This window comes from Nilaparvata lugens, chromosome X (genome assembly GCF_014356525.2).
Source record: "Nilaparvata lugens isolate BPH chromosome X, ASM1435652v1, whole genome shotgun sequence".
Lineage (NCBI taxonomy): Eukaryota > Metazoa > Arthropoda > Insecta > Hemiptera > Delphacidae > Nilaparvata > Nilaparvata lugens.
In genome coordinates, this window is record NC_052518.1 from 44561402 (window position 1) to 44583295 (window position 21894).

The following is a 21894-nucleotide window of genomic DNA, read 5'->3' on the forward strand; positions in this document are numbered from 1 at the left end:
CAGTCGACACATGAAATCAGCTCACCTGAATTCCGAACGGATTTAGAGCAAATAAAACAAGACATTTTTAAATCTTCAAATAAAATATTCACTACAGCACGGTTCACTAGCACGAAATATTTTGTTACGGAACGTTTAAACTTTGCACAGCTGACTCAGCAACCACTCCGATACGACCGCTCTCGTCGAGCTCTCAATCATTACTGAATCAATATGAATAATTACCACAATATCAGCAACTTCTCAACTACACAAAAAGTAATAGAAATATGTTATTTCACTTTGATTCTAGTTGACCATATAGGTTTTAAATGGTTAAGACATATAGTAAATTATTTTATTTTCAGGCGCTGATACACCGCTTTGCATGAGATTCTGGACACACATGTACGGCAATGGAGTTGGAACCCTCAGTGTATTAATAAGTGATACAAGAGAACGCCAGGAGAGAGAAATATGGAGCTTATCTGGAGAAGCTGGAAATGCATGGTATCAAGCCGAAGTTCCCGTATCATCATCAAATTCTTTCAGGGTAATCAATAATAATATAATTATTATATCATTTAGTGTGCTCTGTAACTCTGTAAGATGTTGATGACTCAGTTGATGGGCCTGGGAGTGCTCAAATGTGCTGCTTGAAAATAATTATTATTTGACTGTTCTTTGAGCTGCTGAGTGGATTTTTTATCCATTACCGTACCATTATTACTATTGTAATGTAATTTTACCAATGTTACATTTTTATTAGTACTAACACTAATAACTAAAACGTTTTTAAATGACTCAATTATCAATAACTACTAAATGCTAATAATATAACACTGTTATTAGTACTAATGGTACTAATTGTAATGTTAACACTTGTAATTTGCATTTGATTCACTGATGTGCAGTCATTGCATACACAAGAGATTTCTAAGTGCCCATAACCCTTAGAGACTTGTAAGCACTCAAGCCTGTGAGCGAAAACACTTTACAGTGAAATCATGACAGCATTTCGTTACCGTTATATCAAGTGTAAATTATAAGTCTTCACCTTCTATCTTTCAAAGCTGATAAGCAAATCCATATATTGAAAGAAAAAGACGTTGATTTTGTCCACTATAGTTTATTGACAATATCAACGTCTTATTCTTTCAATTATGGAGAAATACCACAACATCTGTTACCACACAATCAAATCCATATATTAATGGACTAGGCTTTTGATTGATCTGTAATGTTATTGTCGTTTATTATTGATGTGTTTCATGCCTGATTAATTACATTAAATATTTAAAGCTGGGCCTTGTTGCATGAGAAAATACAAGCTAACATTTTAATTATTTCATTTTTAACAACCAGCTGAAAGCTGACTACTAATATTATTATTACCTATGTATGTATATTATTATTATTATTATCGGTATGTATTTTCTCATGCCCCAGGTTGGTAGATATTGAAAAACTGTTTTGAAGAATCTGAGGTTCAACAATATTCATAGGTTATGTTTTATTTTCAGATTGTCTTAGTTGGAAAAGTAGGTAGAAACAATTTAGGTGATATTGCTGTTGATGATGTGTCTCTCACGCCCGGAAGTTGTCCAAGTAAGTAGCCTATCAGATCATTGAATCATAGGAATTCAAAAGACAGATAGAATAGATGATACAGTATTTATAGCACACCCAGATGAAAATCCATTTAATCTTTAATGCTGTAAATGATTTTTGCTCGTTTTACTTCAACCTTACAATATTTTTAAAGTTTGTTAAAACTTTGAAAAGTTTTGGAAATTTTATTTTTTATCCTCCAATTTCAACTTTTTAAGGTTTTTCTTTTAAATCTATAAATAGTTATCACTATTCACGAAGCCTATTTGAGGCTGCTTTCAGATACTGTAGGGTATTGATGAATCAGCTCAATATTGTAAATAATTAAAGTTTTTATCTTCATTATTTAATTATTATAGATTCATTTAATTCTCATACTTCAATTTACCCTTGCTGAATGAGGGAATGTAAATAGATCTTTCAACTTTGAATTGATCCATTCTTTGTTTATAAGGCAAATATTCTCACAATTGAACAGCATTAACTTCAAACATCTGAAATAGGAAATTTAGAGTCCCACTATCAGATTCCCTTTTTACTTTCTTCTTTTTCAAACCCATGTCCCCCTATCAGATCCTGTTATTCTGTATGTTTTGTTCTATTTTCAATAATCATTCAATTTAGGGCCTGTATTAGAAATTAATTAAATTTGACATTTATAAAATTTCAGCTGCTCCTCAAATAGCCGCACCCGGATCAGGTGATTGTACTTTTGAAGTTGATGAATGTGGATGGAGCAATATAATGTCGAGAGAGAGGTTGGATGATATAGACTGGGAACGTACGTCTGGACAATCATTGCGTACTTCAACGCATGACCACACTCTTGGATCTGAAAAAGGTGACATTTTCTTCATTGAGAATTTAAAAATTCTCTAGAATATAGTTTCTTAGACGAAAATTGTCCATTTCAGTTAAGCCAAAATATGCAAATTTAATAAACTATTTCACTAATAATTTAATTATTTGATTGAAAATCTGTGATTTATTACTGAAATAGTTGTTTATAAGACTTTGCATTGGCTACGCTAGAATGAAACCCCACAAAGCTCTAGTCAAAATAGGTGCATCATATCATAAGCTGTCTTTCCCTCTACCCTAACCATATTTATTGCGACCCTATTGTATTGATGCGCAATATTTGCGATATTGAACAAATATGGTGACTCTTGTACTTCTGTCGGCTCATAACTTGTCTCTTGAGGTCAGGACCCGCCTCTTGAAATGCTATGTGTTCCCAGTTCTTTTATATGGGTTGGAGGCATGGACACTAAAAAAGAATGCGAGTCCAGACTCTAAGCACTCGACATGTGGACCTTCCGGAGTATACTCCGTACCGTATATCTTGGACAGATAGAGTCACGAATGCAGAGGTTCTTAGAAGAATTGGTAAAAAACTGGATATTGTGTGTGACATTAAAATAAGGAAGTTGACATATTTCGGGCACATTATGAGAGGACCTAAGTGCGAGATTCTGCACCTCATAATACACGGTAAACTGGTTGGTAAGCGTTCAGTGGGATGTAGAAAAATGTCATGGTTAAGAAACCTGAGGCAAGCAATCAACTATACGTGACAGGACCTCTTTCAAGCAGCAGTTAACAGAGTTAGAATTGCCATGATGGTAGCCAACCTCCGTAATGGAGAAGGTTCCTGAAGAAGAAGAAGATTACTTGTACTCGGATCTTCAAGAAGAATAAAACAGATTAATTTCTTTTGAACTTCCTTCTTACAGAATTAACATGGATTTCTTGCATTTGTTCTCTTAACATAACATTTACTTATAGTCAGCTGAATTTATATTTCCTGTTTCAATATTCGCACTGTCGTAAGTCTGCAGGTTATTTGATAAAGTTATTAGTTTGGATTCAATTATTATTATCAACTTGTTACAGGTTATCTGATGACACTGGCAAGAAGCACAGTACAAAGACCAGGCAGTAGAGCTTGGTTCACATCAAGAGATCTGAAACAGGGCACAGGACCCCGTTGTCTTTCCTTCTGGCAAGTATTATTATTCAAACCTTGATGAAATTAGTTGATAAAAATGTTATTTGTAAGTTAGTAGTTGGTACTATTGAAGGCTGTATCGCTGAAAAACAGCGAATAATAAAAATATATTTCATGTGGATCATAGATCTTCATTAGTACAAACTTTTATATAACAGTTACAGTAGCAGATAGAAAGTAAAACATATTAAGTTTGTGATGTCCAAACACCTACTTAATCAAACATTTGATTCGTTTGATTTGATTTACAATCTAGAGGTGCATAGTAGCCTATTATTAACATCATGGCTTTTTAATGCAAAGCGATCGGTCATCCACACTAGTTCTACAATATCTGCTTTTAATAGGCCGTTTTAACTGGTCCAGTGTAGATCAGCCATGTTGCAGAATTGCTTATCAAATATCCCTTTAAAAATCCTTCATGTCCATTTATTGCAAAAGTTTTCAATTCCCATTTTTTTTTATTTTATTCTCCACAAAAAACCGGAGAATGATCACAAAATCTTACTTACCAATTTTATTATTAAATCGGTATTACTGGATCACTAATAACATATTAATCAGCCTATTATCACTTGAAATATATCACTTACTGGTTAGATTAATGACAATTTTCATTTTCAGGTTTATAATGAACGAGCCTTTTATAGATAATACAGGACCAAGTTTGGGAGCACTGACAGTTTATGTGAAGGCCTCAGATAAGGAAGGAGGAGCCTTGAAACCAGTGTGGAGGCTATATAATCATCAAGGTCCTGAATGGCAGTATGCCCAAGCATCTATAAAAAGTCCAGGGGACATGGTATAGAATTTTATGAATACTTTTAATTAATTTATTTATTTGTAATTTTATAAAAATATAGATTTCATGTTGAACAAATTCATGCCATTTCATATCAACGCTACAGCTCAGTTGATAATAAAGATAAAGATTGTAAGTGATTTTTAAAGCTATTGTGACCTTGAAAGTTGCAAATTTCTTCTAAAATTTGATTTTTGTCACGCCTTCTTACAAGAAGTGGAGAGATAGATAGATAGATAGATAAATGACTTTTATTTACACTTTACAATAAAACTGATGTGGGCGAAATTGAGGCAATAGAAGCCCCCTCTTCCATTTAACCCACAATGATAAGTTACATAAAAATAATAATATACATTACAATTTGAAATTAAATGATAATTAAAAATTATAAGAAACAACTAAATCAATTCACTACAAATTGAATAAATTAAGAGGAAAAAAAGAGAAAACTAAAAGCAAGAAATCTTAATAGTGACACACACACACACACACACACACACACACACAATCACACTTACATCTCTAAAGAACATAGATTAAAACCGCCTAGTTAAGCCCTCCCCCCCCCTGATCCACGCCACGACAGCCGCACTGAACCGGCGTTGACTGTCGAGCAGCCTAATATGAGCTGGCAGTGAATTCCATAATCTAATCGCACTAACATGGAATGACTTATATAGCTCAGTTCTGTGAGTCCACCCCTGCCAACATCACCCATGAAGCGAAACCCCGCTGCCAAGTAATTGGGAAACCGAGATTTCAAGAGTTTGAAGAGGAACATGAATGCATGGAGACTCCTGTAGCCTACTCGTGCAGTCTTAGAAGTTTGAACTGTCCAAAGTATTGAGTAATATGTTCGTCACGTCGTAACCAAGATGAAGCACACAGTGCGCACACAGATATAAGTAGGGTTAACTTATACCGATAATAGGTAGAATTCATGAAATTGAATTAAGATTATGATTTACAACTTTTTAATATGATGATCCTATAAAATTACAATTACCTAAACAAAAAATAAATTAACGATGATCTAATAACAGTTCAAGTACCATTCAATCATTGAATTCATGATTATATTTTTTTAAATATTATGAAATTATCATTCTAATTTATCATTAATGTCTGGAAATAATATTTATTATTGCGGCAATACCAATATTATAAATGTTTTCAATTATCACTACAAAAAATAATGCTATTATATATTTATGTTGTTGAGTCAATAAACAATTATCCAGTCTCTTTGTTCAACAAATCACTATTTGATATTCTGCGTGCAAAACTCTTCTATTCTTTGGAGGAGTTTTTCACACATTCTTTCTTTCTGACTGTATGGTCTGATAGCAAAAGAATGAAATCTATCTATCCATCTATCTATTATAAGTTTTGTGAATTTATATGTTTTGAACAATGCAAAATATTTTATAAAATAATTTCTTATTACAGATTATTATTGAAGGTATTTGGGGATCTAGTAGAGCTAATGGTTTCATTGCTTTTGATGACATAACATTTTTTGGAGGATCCTGTACAAGTGAGTAATATTTTGAAGTCAATTTTCTTATTGTTCTCTCATTGTGTATAAAAACATTTCACCCATCCTTATCTAATTAGATCCATCCGTATCTAATCTCTGTAGATACTCAATTTTCATATAGAACCTATACTTTTTCAAAATTATTCAAGTAATAAGAGATGGAGATGTTGCTTGTGAATTCATATAAATTCGTATCCTTGAAAATTTCAGCAATTCCTGATGGAGCATTTGTTAGAACTGGCGAATGTCGATTTGAAAGGAATATGTGCGATTGGACAAATGGAACTGATAAGTCACTTGTTTCATGGAGACTTGCCACAGTTTCTAGAAGGCCTGCCAATCTTCCCGACAAAACTTTCGGAGCTCCAGGTAATATCATCCAGTTTTTTTCTATTGAAAAACTTCAAAATGTATTGAATGTTTGATTTTATTCCATGAATTCAGATGTGGAGTGTGGAACTATAGGTATATTCAGTTATGGATCAAAATAACAAAAACGGTTGAAACGTAAGCACTGAACACTTTTCCAGTGATATAAAAATGAAGAAAGATTGCAGATAGCTTTATATTATTCACCATTCAGTCATTTGTTGACTCTATTGATTTTGCTAATATTCAGATTCAATGTAACATAATATACGAGCTGTATCAATAATAGAACATATTACAAGTCTTTAAGTTCTACAAATAAGGCACTTCGAATGATTTTCACTTAAATTTACTATTTTCTTCTTATTATAAAGTATTTAAAGTAATAAATGTAATTTCAATTACCTTTTAGATGATTAAAATGCACCTAAACTTTATAAATAATTATTATATTGCTTATTGAGTCGATGCTCACTATTGGCCCATAATAGTTACTAAACTTATGTAGTGTCTTATTATGTATTTTATGAATTTGTGATTTATATAATTGAATATACAGGGTGATTCATAATTATGGTAAAATAATTCAATACGTGATAGTAGAGCTGAAAAAAAGAAAAAAAGTTCTTATAAACATATATCCATAAACGCTTCATTAGCGAGCTATACAGAGTGAAAGATTTCGCCCGCAATTCAGTTCCTCTGGTGAAATACACCGATGCTGAATTGTTTGGGGACTAGTTTTTGAAAAACTTATGCTGGATTCATATGGAAAAATATCTGAAAAATTGAATAAAACTAGTCTGAAAGCTGTAGTGTGAGTAGTTTTTGAGAAAACATTTGAAATATGAAAAAATCTAAGTAGGAAAACACAGACTTCTACGTTTGATGCCCAATAACTTTCTTTAATGACCAGTAAACAAATAATTTTTGCAATAAAAATTGTAGAGAATTTAATTCTGAAAAGAATTATGTAAGCTGTGTAAACTAAATTTAAATAAAAGTTTAATAAAATGTATTCTTATGTAGTACATTACACCACAAAAATTTGCTGTTTTATGAGGAGAGAACTAATAACTCATAGATTGTAGCTGATTGCAAATAAAACATGGATTTGAATAACAGCTGTTCCAAAACAGCTGATTTATTTTGTTTTAAATAAGAAAATATTTAAAAGGAATTATCAGCTGAAAATTATTTTCAGAAATATTTTAGCTCACTGTTGAACAAAAAAACAAACTGTAAGTTAGGCATCCTGTAACCGCGCTGTGTTTTTTGTTTAATCTATTAACCAGTTGTTTGTAACCATTTCACTTTGCTTTTGTGTTAAGTGTTAACTTTTTAAAAAATGGCAGGTAATTTTAGACATTATTCATACCCCGATTTAGCTGACATGCATTTAATGTATGGAATGGGACACTACTGTAATAGTACTGAAGCAAGACGTTTGTATCAAGAGAACTTTCCTAACCGAGTATGTCCAAGTTCAAGGTTTTTTGCCACTATTCATCAACGTCTGTCTGAAACAGATTCTTTGATATCCAAAGAGCACATTTATGCAGGCAGACCCCGATCTACTATGACTGTTGAGTTAGAAGAACAAGTTCTTAATGAAATTTATGAACATCCAGAGAAGAGCACAAGAGAATTGTCAGTGCAGTTTAATGTCAATCAATCTATTATTTGGAGGATACTAAAAGAGCTACAATTACATCCATACCACCTCCAGAAAATTCATACTCTATTGCCACGAGACTGTATTCTCCGTGCTGGTATTTGCCGATGGTTTTTAGTAGAACTTGTTTACCCAAACTTTTTAACAACCGATTTATTTACCAACGAGGCACACTTTACAAGAACAGCTATCGTTAACGTCCACAACCAACATATTTGGGCAGCTGAGAATCCTCATGCCATCAATCCTAATCTTCCACAACATCAGTTTTCAGTAAACATTTGGGCAGGAATCATAGGAGATCATCTACTTCTGTTCGAGCTTCCTCCCAGGCTTAATGGCATAATCTACTAGTCTTTTGGTATAAGTTTAATGTCATTTAGATATGCTACTTCCATATAAAAAAAACTTTTCATAAAAAACCGAATATTTTATTTGCAATCAGCTACAATCTATGAGTTATTAGTTCTCTCCTCATAAAACAGCAAATTTTTGTGGTGTAATGTACTACATAAGAATACATTTTATTAAACTTGTATTTAAATTTAGTTTACACAGCTTACATAATTCTTTTCAGAATTAAATTCTCTACAATTTTTATTGCAAAAATTATTTGTTTACTGGTCATTAAAAAAAGTTATTGGGCATCAAACGTAGAAGTCTGTGTTTTCCTACTTAGATTTTTTCATATTTCAAATGTTTTCTCAAAAACTACTCACACTACAGCTTTCAGACTAGTTTTATTCAATTTTTCAGATATTTTTCCATATGAATCCAGCATAAGTTTTTCAAAAACTAGTCCCCAAACAATTCAGCATCGGTGTATTTCACCAGAGGAACTGAATTCCGGGCAAAATCTTTCACCCTGTATAGCTCGCTAATGAAGCGTTTATGGATATATGTTTATATGAACTTTTTTTCTTATTTTTACCTCTACTATCACGTATTAAATTATTTTACCATAATTAAGAATCACCCTGTATGTCGATATGTGTATGCTGACAATGCAGAAATTCTTCACATTTTGTAATTAATATTGTAAACGAATGAAAATGCAAATAAATAATTTGAATTTGAATTCATTCAAGCACACTATAATTGATACATATTGCTATTTTGAAATTTTACATATTTTCTATGTATTCACCACAATATTCATCTCCTATGTTGACGTGATACGATCTTGTTTTCAAAGAGGTTTACAACCTCGTCTATATATTCTAACTCGATATGGCCAAACATTGTTTTGAAGAGTTTTCCTACGTTTATTTTTGTATTAGAATTTATTTTTTACTCCATATATCATGATTGAAGTTTATTTGTATTACAATGTATTATACCTTATTATACTACCGTATATCTGTTCATAAATTCCCTTGGAAACTGTTACAACTTCGTAAAATCGTCAACATTGAGTAATTAGACTAAAACAATAATATTTTTATGAAAACTGTCTAAAATATCACTTATTTATTGTAAAATAACAAACATGTTTCGACACCAATGGTTTCATATTCTGTGTGAAAATTCAAAACTTTGAAATTGTAGGTTAGGATACACAATAGGGTTGTAAAAGAAGGTGGAGACAAATTAAATATAAGAACTTGCATAATGGTTGAAGTGAAATATTAATAAATAATATTTTTATTTCTAAAGTTTTCAACATATCATAAAAAATACCGATATCACTAACATGAAAGTAATATTAGTGAGAATAGTACTGTATTTTGAATATGTTTCAATGTTTGTAATCATCCTTTATTTTATTTGTTCAGATGGCTATGTTTACTACGATCTATTCAACCAAATTTTGGGGAACAATATGGTTCAGCTTGTATCACCCACCATTACATCGGAAAACGGTGGACAGCTTTGCTTTTCGTTTTGGTATGCAGCCTTTGGCGCTGGAGAATCAGCATTAATGCAAATTATAAGACATGACAATTCTTCTGGGGAGCCTCAACCTGATAAGGTATCACTAAAAAAATTACTAACAGAAGAAAAAATAAAAATAATGATCTATAAAATCCAACAAACTTTTGAAAATACAGTACGGTAACATCGTATTGAAACCTCCTGCATTTATACCGTACAGACCATTATTCTATTCATAAACGTTTATCCCAAAATAGCACAAGAAATAAAAGAAAATGAATCACTAGTGACGATATTAAAATAAGTTTTCAGTACCTATAATAAAATACTTGAATTCTGTACAAGGCATGAGCTACGATCACAATGAAGCAAAGGTTACCTGAATAATGTTTTTATAGTGGCTCAATTGTAATTGTAATTGTCTTATAGAATTTAGGTCATTCTCCGTTTAATAAACTAGCAGTTCTGTGAATAGTAGACCTCACGCAGTTTTCTCATCTTCAAGTATCTGGTGTCACCTGTTCACCGGCTTCTCCAGACATCTGTGTAATGCATGAAATGAATAATCCACTGTCAGCTGATTGATTATGAATAATTCTATAGTCTGATTAATCCTATCTTCATAGTAGATGATATATATAGTGATATCGGAGTATGGAGGAAATTCCTTTTCCTTTCATATTATCCTTAAAATGCAAAATTTCAAAAAAACATGTGTATACATCGACGCGCAGTTAAAAATGAATATTCCTGCCAATGTCATAGAATTCTATCAACGCGTTTGCCGTAAATGCGTTACATACATAAATACAGACAAAAGAAAGTCCGAGTTAAAACATAGACCTCATTGCGTTCGGTCAACTATCTATAATGTAATTATTATTATGGAACCAGAAGGACCGTGCGGCGTGATATAACGTGAAATTATCCGTGATGAGCCACTACCTCCGTAAACAAAGCCATAGTGCATTCTAGTGACGTCAGCACAGGTAGGGCTACTCACCACCTCCTACACCAATAAAAACACTAACTCACATTTGTTGATCTCAGCTGATCTATATCAGCTAGTGTTTTTATTGGAGTAGGAGGTGGTGAGTAGCCCTAGCTGTGCTGACGTCACCAGAATGCACTGACTTTGTTTACTGGGGTAGTGAATGAACGCGACTTTTAACAAACCCTCATGATGTGTGCGACGCACATGACAGAGACGCGTTCAGAGTTCCGCCTTCTTGGAAACTGAATACATGAAAGCTGAAGATCATTATTGAATTAGGTTAATAAAAGACAGAGGTGCTTATCATATTATCAAATTTATACGAAAGCCACAGATACTAGCTCTCTGTCCGATAGTATCTTGTTTTTCTTCAATTGAGACATCCAACTAGAACGCTTTATTTGACCGCCGCCGCCATTCTCTCCATAGAAAGAACGTGGACCGCAAAGCTTGGAACGCCTGAACGCTTGTGCTCTCTGAGTGCACACATCCTGATGGTTTTCAATTACATTGTAGTTTTAAACGACAATGATGTTCAAGTGCACATACACATGGTGCATGGTGTTCTGTACATACTAAATTTGGGAGCATTTTCCAAGTTTTTGTTTTGTATAGACTACTGCTATGAAGTTATCAAGATGAGAAGATTGTTCATGGAATAATACTAAATTTCTTAAAATATCAATTCTTAAAACTGCTGTTGGTTATCATTCTTCTTTTTCACTAATTTATATAAGTTGTCTTGAAATTACTCTATATGTTATTGGTAAAAATATGCATAAGACACATACCTAATAATAGCAATCTATTTTGAATAAAAATTAATATTCAATGTATAGCCTAACCAAATATTCAATATCATCAGGTTTGGAGTTTGGAAGCTAAAAACATGGATACCACTCGACCAACCTGGTTGCCAGCTCAGGTGACATTGGACTCAACATCAGAGTTCAGAATTATTATTGAAGGCCAGGCCACAAACGGAGGATTTGCTTTGGATGACTTTTCTTTCTCTCCAGGATCTTGTCCCAGTAAGTTTGTTATTTTTCTTAAATTTGACTTGAAACAAGCTTCCCCACAAATGTCCGAATCTTATATTGTTAATATTCGAGTAAATCCTAGGAGGGGTTTTCATATGTTTAGAAATTTTGTATCCTATTTGATAAAAAAAACCAGGTAACTTGAAGGTTTTTAAATTTATTTGGAAATATTTCATTCAAATAAATGTTACCTACTAAATTAAGGCAGACTAATCACATAAGCTCATTCCTGTAGTTCAAAACATAGTGGAGCGGCGAAGTTAGAGAATGTAGCTGAGAGTGTTAAAAAGTAATGCATGTATTCAAATGTGTCAGAACATAGTGGAGCGGCGAAGGTAGAAGGGAATGGAGACATTTAGATACATGAAGCTATACCTTCTCTGATACACTCTAACTTCGACCCTAGAGATAGCTTAGCTATCTCTTCTCTATACTTTGACTCTCCAGTATGTTTTGACCTATCTGCGAGTATCCACACACAAAACTTTAATTGCTTTGTATCGTGTAGGAGACCACAGGTTCTCATTTCTTGGCAAAGTATGCAAAATAGAAGTTTATCTTGAAAATAATAATTTACATAGAACCCACAATTATTTTACAATTTATTGGATTATTTTTATTTCATTGTAGTATCACCATCACTATCCTACCTTAACATTTTCTACCTTCCATCCTACTTTTTGTATTGTAGCATAAATTTACTCATTCATGTTCAAATATTTTTCCAATCATTTCTTACCCAGAACATTTCCCAGTTATGGACTATTATGTGAGTTACCGTACTACTATAGAGGAGTCCAAAAAAATGTATACATTATTCGATATTTAAATATATTGGTAACGCACGGCAGGGACATTAATCTACACTATGAAATTCAATACATTACATTAACAAATACAATACATAGTTATTGACACCTGCAGGACGTCGGTCGTGGTCGGGTGGTAACATTCTAGCCTGTGCCACGTCTCTTTGCCGTGTCTCATGGCGTACAAGAACGGGCCACTTGTTCAAAATGAGAACGAACAAAAAACAGTTCAATAGGATTAAATTGAAATTCCACTGTCTCGCCATCTGCAAACACCACGCCTCCGCCACATCCGTGCCATAACCGCGCCACGTCTCTGTCCGTTCTTTTCACTCACTAATTATGCCTCACTTGGTATTGTGGTTCGATGTCTTGTAAACAGGTAGTGTGGCATGAATAGTCCGCATGCAAACTGTAACAGCTGCCAATGTGCTATCAAGATATTCACTGTCAAAGAGTGTATACATTTTTTGGACCCCTCTGTATTTTTATACAATTTATCATGTCTGCAATAAAACCCGGTTAACCAAAATAGAGAGGAGGAGATAAATATGGATAAACAGTTTTCCGGTTAAACTGACATATCCCGAAGATAACCTATTAAAATGGTATCTAGACCTACAGGAAAGCTTTATTTATAAATATACTCTACCTATATGAAAAGCCAGTTACATACAATTTATTTTTTGCCGTCCTTTTGAATTCTATCATATTAAACGGAACTTAACAAACATAATCTGTTTGACACGCAAAAAATCGTACGTCCAAAAATCGATGTGTGTGTAACTTATGGCTAAACGGTGTTCTATTTCAATTTCAAAAATGTCAATATACATTAGAAAATAGTATAAACACTAACAACTGAAGTTACTAATGAATTGTAAGCTTCGCTGTTTACATATTATATTACATACCTATAATTATCTATTGAACCGTTCCGGTTTACCCATTGAGTTAACCGGTTTTCTACTCTATTTCTCAATAATTTGTTTCTGTAATTTTTTTATTCAAATAATTCAAAATCAATGAATCAATGTGATTTTTCTGTTACAGCACGACCGGAAAAAGCAGAAATCAGCAATCAAGATGGACAGTGAATTATGTAACAAATTATTATCTTCTGCCTCCATTGAATAATGCTTGTACTGCAATACAACACATTCTGGGTTGTTATGTGTAGAAAAGATCAATAGTGATATCATAATTTAATTTAATAATGTAATTATATGATCAGTGTAGAATAATGGAACAAAAATCTGATTCAGCACACACACTATTTTCCTTGGCCTTGAAATTGTTCTTAGCATTAATGGGCAGGACTAAGATAGTTTGCTAGATTTGCTGATGTCTGTATGAAAACTGGCTGATGGTGGCTGATGTGTCGAGCTGAAAACTGTATCAAATGAAGCAGTAAAGACTGCAAATAATTGTTAAGAAAGCTATACGGTAACACCCTAGTCCAAATTATAGACAAAATAAATTCTGTAAAACTGAGAATATGCTATGCTGAAAGGAAAGCAAAGAAAAATTAAGTTCATTGTTCCAATCTATCGAATCATTTGTTAAAGAAAGCTAAATTCTCCTCAATATATCAGTTTTGAATGAAATATCAGATCATTGATGTTCCCTCCAAGCTGGCTTTACAAAAAAAACTCGAAGACTTGAGTTCATTCTCATGTATTAAAAATTTGTTTGAAATTGGGAAATTTGTTCAAGACAGCTTTCCTCTGAAACTTGAAGTGGAGCTTTTTCAGTTGAACTGTGATTCAGACCTTGCATAATGAAACAATTGCTTTCTCATTGGCCTGTTATGCACCGGTAATGATGAACCCAAATCTACAATCCGTGTACATATTTCCAATCACTATCCTCCATAAAATTTATCAGATAGCACCAGCCATTATCAATACCAAATTCTATTATGTTTTAAGCAGAATGCTTGGATTGAACAGTGACGGTGACACTCCATTACAATTCCTATATCACCCCATGACATACCTTCTTATTTTGTTTCTCAATCCAAGTTCAACCTCCACTCCGCCACAAGTCGGTAACACTATAGGAGTCCTGTAATGGTAGCCACTCTACCCAAGCTACCCGCTCTTCAATACTACACTAATGGCCCTGGTGTCACCGGGCAATTATACAATTTTTCTCCCAATAAGGTATTCCAACCATCACCTCAGTCAATCGCCGTCGTCAAAGAAAGCGCTCCCCCACAAGAAATCATATTGTTTATAGCTTGAACTACTATTTCCAGTGTTGTACATGCTCTTTGATAACTTGAGTAATAGAATTTTCAAAACTATATTATACCTCTAGTCATCTCAAGTATTTTCAGAATGTCTCATCTGAAATGTTTTGGTGTTTTAAAAGCGAAATAATACCGTATAGTTTGTAGCTGGAACTACAATGATTAATTTGAATTGTGCATGAACTTGTCTAATATTATAATAATCTTCTCATCTACCATTCACAATGTAAACATTAAACATTAATAGAACTGCAAAATGTTGAAAGGAATTTGTAATCTCCAGTATTTTCAAAATGATTCATCAGGTGTTCTGTTCTGTTGGAAAGCGAAATCATGTTGTTTGTAGCTAGAATCACTGCACTAGAAAAATGTGTATAAAAATAGATCTCAAGCCATGAGTGTTAATTATAAAAAAATAGCTCCATAAATAAGTACTTAGTGAGGGTTGGATGGTGGGGTTGACCGCGGTGGTCCACCACCAAAACCTTTCCCAAAATGAGGGTGGAGGCCGATATGTTCCACAACTCCCTCACCTAATTCCTATCAGAGTTCTGTTCATGTCAGGTCACGAACTTTGCTCCAGGAAACTATATTTCGAAGATTCCTTAATAATTTTAAACCAACGGTAAAGGATAGATTATATCGGGTGAGAAGTTGTCTGTAATCTGTTCTATTAAACTTTATACAATCATACAACTTTGTAGATACTAAAACATTAAAACATATATAGAACTCAATTATTACTGTACATTTGGGGAGTAATGTTGGCTTGTAGACTAACCATAAAAATTGTTCTTGAAAAAATTGGGGGAAACTTTCTCTGAAAAGACGGATTTTTTTGAATTTTGTAATAATTTTCAGCAGACTACTACAAGTTGTTATTTATGTTTATCATTGGAACAATAACTGTTTATTATTGTAGGTCAACAATAGTCTGGTAACTTCTATTTACCATTAAAATACATTCTATAATAATTTGTGGTAATAATAATTATTGAAGTTTTAATTCCATCAATGGCAACTACTATCTACTGTACTAGAATTATAACAATATTCTATTTTAGAGAATGGAGGATAAATATATTGACATATCTCAAATATCCAATACAGAATACAAATACGATAAGTAGTATCAAGTACCGTAAAATATCATGAATCAGTTGATTTTAATAATTGAAGAGAAGACTGCGGCCATTTGATCTCTTACTTTAAAATAAAATCCTATATTTCATCATATAGTTACCATTTTGTTTTCCCATATATTCTTCCACATACTTTGGTTTGATCTTCAATAACAATATTCGTGAAGTAGAAATAATTATTTAAAATGTGGCCATGCCCTTACCCCTGCTCACTTTTATTGGAGTAAAATATAATCCCTTATATTCCACAGTATTGTTACCAATTATTATTTGCCGAAGAATTCTTCCATATCTTCAATCGTTAAGTTTATATTGAAACACTTGGTGTATAACTGGAAAACAATACAATGAGGATGCTTTTTTCTTCTGTTACTTACTATTCAGTAAAATACTTGAATAACTTCTGAGCTCTACAATCCATCACAGGCGTTCAACCGTATTAGCCTACAATAGGTCTTTGAATAAATTATAAATAAGTACAACCCTTAGAAAGCCTAGCCTTGTAAAGCTATTGGCTAAAATGGTGATATCACGTAGTTTTTACTCCATATAAGGCTCTCGAGGTGCTGGAATATTGTGAGACTTTCGATATGAACAAGTTTTTTTTGTAGATCATCTGTAAACTAGACTTCCGGTTTTATTTGACTACATTACCTACTATATTCAAAAAGTGTGTCTTTGATGTCAAAACATCTTTTGATGCTGAGAAAATTTTACTACAACGCTTTGAATATGAAATTTTAAATTAAAATATTCATAATATAAAAACATATGGTATTGACGTTTGTATACTCAATCTGTTATCGGCGAGCTTATAATATGAAAAAAATGTAAAAGGTTTATAAAAAATGTATAGAATCTATCAATTTCTATTTATCTTAAATAGTGTAGTATTTCAATAGGCTATTCAAGAAAATTGCTTCCAACATCTAGTCAAAGATGTGTGAAAATTACCAATATTACTATTATATCATATTTGTACTGTTTCTAGATTAAAATGTTTTCTTTGATGATTAAAAACAGAATATTATTTAAATAAATACACTCCCATCAAACACATCCTTGAAGTAATAATAATTAGTGTTTGTGTTGAGTATAGCGGGCCATTCACTATCTGATTTCTCGACCAAAATGTTGAACCGATAGTTGGATCTTTCATCACTCACACACCGACTGGTTGTCCACAAGTTAGTCCAACTACATTCCAACTCGACTCTAACTACACGGCTGACATTGGCATGTCGGACCTCCAGTTTATTAAACTCGTCCGGCTAGACATCCAAAATTCGACGTAACATCAACAACCCCATTCACGTTCCGACGTTGAAAATGTTGAACCTCAAATAGGACAAGAATTGGATAGTGAATAACCACCAATTTTCATCTTATTCTCTAACTAGTATATTGGTGGTATACCTAGTACTTATTCTCTAGGATTGGTGAAAATTATGGAAACAGCTAAATATTTCTTTTACAAGTATAATTTGACAGTAGGTTTCATTGGGGATACTATTCGAATTGAAAAACTACTTTTCTGTCGCTTCCAAATGTTGGTTCGCCATCTTGGATCCAACTTCATTTTTTTTAAATAAGGTGTGATATGATTTCGGTACCGTACAGAATTTAAAGATAAAATCAATGGCGAAAACCGCATATCGATATCTGAAACTGTTTCTAAGATACTTATTTTAGTATAAAATACAAAAATTATCCATGTGATAACATTAAGGGCCGGTTTCCGAGCTCGGCATTTAGCTAAGTTCTACACTTTAAGGCTGTGCAAAGGCTAAAAATAAATTTTCTACTCGTGATATTCTTCGATTTGTATATCATCAAGCTATCAAAATGAAAAAGTTTTCTCAGGAAAACTTTCTTTTCTGATCATTACTTTTTGAGATATGAGCGACTGAAGTTTGAATTTTGGGACAGAACATTTCAAATTCGGTACGATATAAATCCATGAGATTTAGAGGATGGATTCTTCATGGTATTGTTGATATAGTAAAACAAAAACTTTCTGAAAATATCAATTTTTGAAAAAGTTATTCAATTTACCATAAATAACTCAACTATAAGTTATTTTTAGTAAATTGAATAACTATCTTAAAATTGATATGGCTAAAAATAATTTTCTACTCGTGATATTCTTCGATTTATTCATATCAACAATGAAAAAATGAAAAAGTTTTCTCAGGAAAACTTTCTTTCGAAAATTGATACAACTCCCTCACCTAATTCCTATCAGAGTTCTGTTCATGTCAGGTCACGAACTTTGCTCCAGGAAACTATATTTCGAAGATTCCTTAATAATTTTAAACCAACGGTAAAGGATAGATTATATCGGGTGAGAAGTTGTCTGTAATCTGTTCTATTAAACTTTATACAATCATACAACTTTGTAGATACTAAAACATTAAAACATATATAGAACTCAATTATTACTGTACATTTGGGGAGTAATGTTGGCTTGTAGACTAACCATAAAAATTGTTCTTGAAAAAATTGGGGGAAACTTTCTCTGAAAAGACGGATTTTTTTGAATTTTGTAATAATTTTCAGCAGACTACTACAAGTTGTTATTTATGTTTATCATTGGAACAATAACTGTTTATTATTGTAGGTCAACAATAGTCTGGTACTTCTATTTACCATTAATACATTCTATAATAATTTGTGGTAATAATAATTATTGAAGTTTTAATTCCATCAATGGCAACTACTATCTACTGTACTAGAATTATAACAATTTCTATTTAGAGAATGGAGGATAAATATATTGACATATCTCAAATATCCAATACAGAATACAAATACGATAAGTAGTATCAAGTACCGTAAAATATCATGAATCAGTTGATTTTAATAATTGAAGAGAAGACTGCGGCCATTTGATCTCTTACTTTAAAATAAAATCCTATATTTCATCATATAGTTACCATTTTGTTTTCCCATATATTCTTCCACATACTTTGGTTTGATCTTCAATAAACAATATTCGTGAAGTAGAAATAATTATTTAAAATGTGGCCATGCCCTTACCCCTGCTCACTTTTATTGGAGTAAAATATAATCCCTTATATTCCACAGTATTGTTACCAATTATTATTTGCCGAAGAATTCTTCCATATCTTCAATCGTTAAGTTTATATTGAAACACTTGGTGTATAACTGGAAAACAATACAATGAGGATGCTTTTTTCTTCTGTTACTTACTATTCAGTAAAATACTTGAATAACTTCTGAGCTCTACAATCCATCACAGGCGTTCAACCGTATTAGCCTACAATAGGTCTTTGAATAAATTATAAATAAGTACAACCCTTAGAAAGCCTAGCCTTGTAAAGCTATTGGCTAAAATGGTGATATCACGTAGTTTTTACTCCATATAAGGCTCTCGAGGTGCTGGAATATTGTGAGACTTTCGATATGAACAAGTTTTTTTTGTAGATCATCTGTAAACTAGACTTCCGGTTTTATTTGACTACATTACCTACTATATTCAAAAAGTGTGTCTTTGATGTCAAAACATCTTTTGATGCTGAGAAAATTTTACTACAACGCTTTGAATATGAAATTTTAAATTAAAATATTCATAATATAAAAACATATGGTATTGACGTTTGTATACTCAATCTGTTATCGGCGAGCTTATAATATGAAAAAAATGTAAAAGGTTTATAAAAAATGTATAGAATCTATCAATTTCTATTTATCTTAAATAGTGTAGTATTTCAATAGGCTATTCAAGAAAATTGCTTCCAACATCTAGTCAAAGATGTGTGAAAATTACCAATATTACTATTATATCATATTTGTACTGTTTCTAGATTAAAATGTTTTCTTTGATGATTAAAAACAGAATATTATTTAAATAAATACACTCCCATCAACACATCCTTGAAGTAATAATAATAGTGTTTGTGTTGAGTATAGCGGGCCATTCACTATCTGATTTCTCGACCAAAATGTTGAACCGATAGTTGGATCTTTCATCACTCACACACCGACTGGTTGTCCACAAGTTAGTCCAACTACATTCCAACTCGACTCTAACTACACGGCTGACATTGGCATGTCGGACCTCCAGTTTATTAAACTCGTCCGGCTAGACATCCAAAATTCGACGTAACATCACAACCCATTCACGTTCCGACGTTGAAAATGTTGAACCTCAAATAGGACAAGAAATTGGATAGTGAATAAACCACCAATTTTCATCTTATTCTCTAACTAGTATATTGGTGGTACCTAGTACTTATTCTCTAGGATTGGTGAAAATTATGGAAACAGCTAAATATTTCTTTTACAAGTATAATTGACAGTAGGTTTCATTGGGGATACTATTCGAATTGAAAAACTACTTTTCTGTCGCTTCCAAATGTTGGTTCGCCATCTTGGATCCAACTTCATTTTTTTTAAATAAGGTGTGATAAATGATTTCGGTACCGTACAGAATTTAAAGATAAATCAATGGCGAAAACCGCATATCGATATCTGAAACTGTTTCTAAGATACTTATTTTAGTATAAATACAAAAATTATCCATGTGATAACATTAGGGCCGGTTTCCGAGCTCGGCATTTAGCTAAGTTCTACACTTTAAGGCTGTGCAAAGGCTAAAAATAATTTCTACTCGTGATATTCTTCGATTTGTATATCATCAAGCTATCAAAATGAAAAAGTTTTCTCAGGAAAACTTTCTTTTCTGATCATTACTTTTTGAGATATGAGCGACTGAAGTTTGAATTTTGGGACAGAACATTTCAAATTCGGTACGATATAAATCCATGAGATTTAGAGAAAAATTTATTCAATTTACCATAAATAACTCAACTATAAGTTATTTTTAGTAAATTGAATAACTATCTTAAAAATTGATATTTTCAGAGAATTTTTGTTTTACTAGATCAACAATACCATAGGCCTATGAAGAATCCATCCTCTAAATCTCATGGATTTATCTCTTACCGAATTTGAAATGTTCTGTCCCCAAAATTTAAACTTTAGGCGCTCATATCTCAAAAAGAAATGATCAGAAAAAAAAGTTTTCCTGAGAAAACTTTTTCATTTTGAAAGCTTGATGATATACAGATCATGAAACTTTGAAAAATATCAGGAGTAAAAAGTTTATTTTTAGCCTTTGCACAGCCTTAAACAGCTGGAGTCAGAATATTAGCTTTATAAAACGGGGCGTAGTTGCAGTAAACAGTTGCAGAAAAATAAATCTTTATTTTCTCATTTCTATAATTGGAAACGTTTTTCCTTGATGAAATGAAACATTCCTAAATAATTCAAAATAGCTGAAACTTTACACTATTTTCTCTTTATGATTAGATGCTACTATAAGCGTTTACTCAAAAAATAAAATTTGATGATTTGGATTTTCAATTTACTCATCTATTTCATTTTTGTATAGTAGGTATATTAGTATCTTTGATGTCTGAAACAGTCTGCGATATTGATGTGCGGGTTTCGACTTTCATTTTTTCCTAAAATTCTGTGTCGAAATCATGTATCATACTACCTATTTAAAAAATGAAGATGAATTCAAAATGAAAATAAATTTGAATCTAAGATGTGGACCAAAATTTTGAAGCGTCATAAAAGTAGGTTAGCTTTATTCGAATAGGATCCACAATGAAACCTACTGTCAAATTGTAATATTAAAAGAAATCAAGCTGTTTCCATAAAATTATGGCGTGATATTTCTTTTACAAGAAACCTTCCTATTTCCTATTTTTTGAATCTTCCATCACATAAGTTATTAAGTGATTTACCTACTGTATATGA

The 21894-nt window shown here is 32.3% G+C and overlaps 1 protein-coding gene across 1 annotated transcript; it reads left to right on the plus strand.

Annotated features, from left to right (window-relative positions):
• Positions 1 to 8: 8 nt before the first annotated feature.
• Positions 9 to 17124, plus strand: LOC120354360 (MAM and LDL-receptor class A domain-containing protein 1-like). The gene is made up of 11 exons (XM_039441402.1): positions 9 to 258; positions 348 to 532; positions 1503 to 1587; positions 2261 to 2431; positions 3487 to 3595; positions 4226 to 4403; positions 5856 to 5943; positions 6157 to 6315; positions 9766 to 9962; positions 11725 to 11890; positions 13762 to 17124. Exons 2-11 carry the CDS (start codon positions 368 to 370, stop codon positions 13803 to 13805), a joined length of 1362 nt encoding a protein of 453 aa, XP_039297336.1. The 5' UTR covers positions 9 to 258; positions 348 to 367; the 3' UTR covers positions 13806 to 17124.
• Positions 17125 to 21894: the final 4770 nt, after the last annotated feature.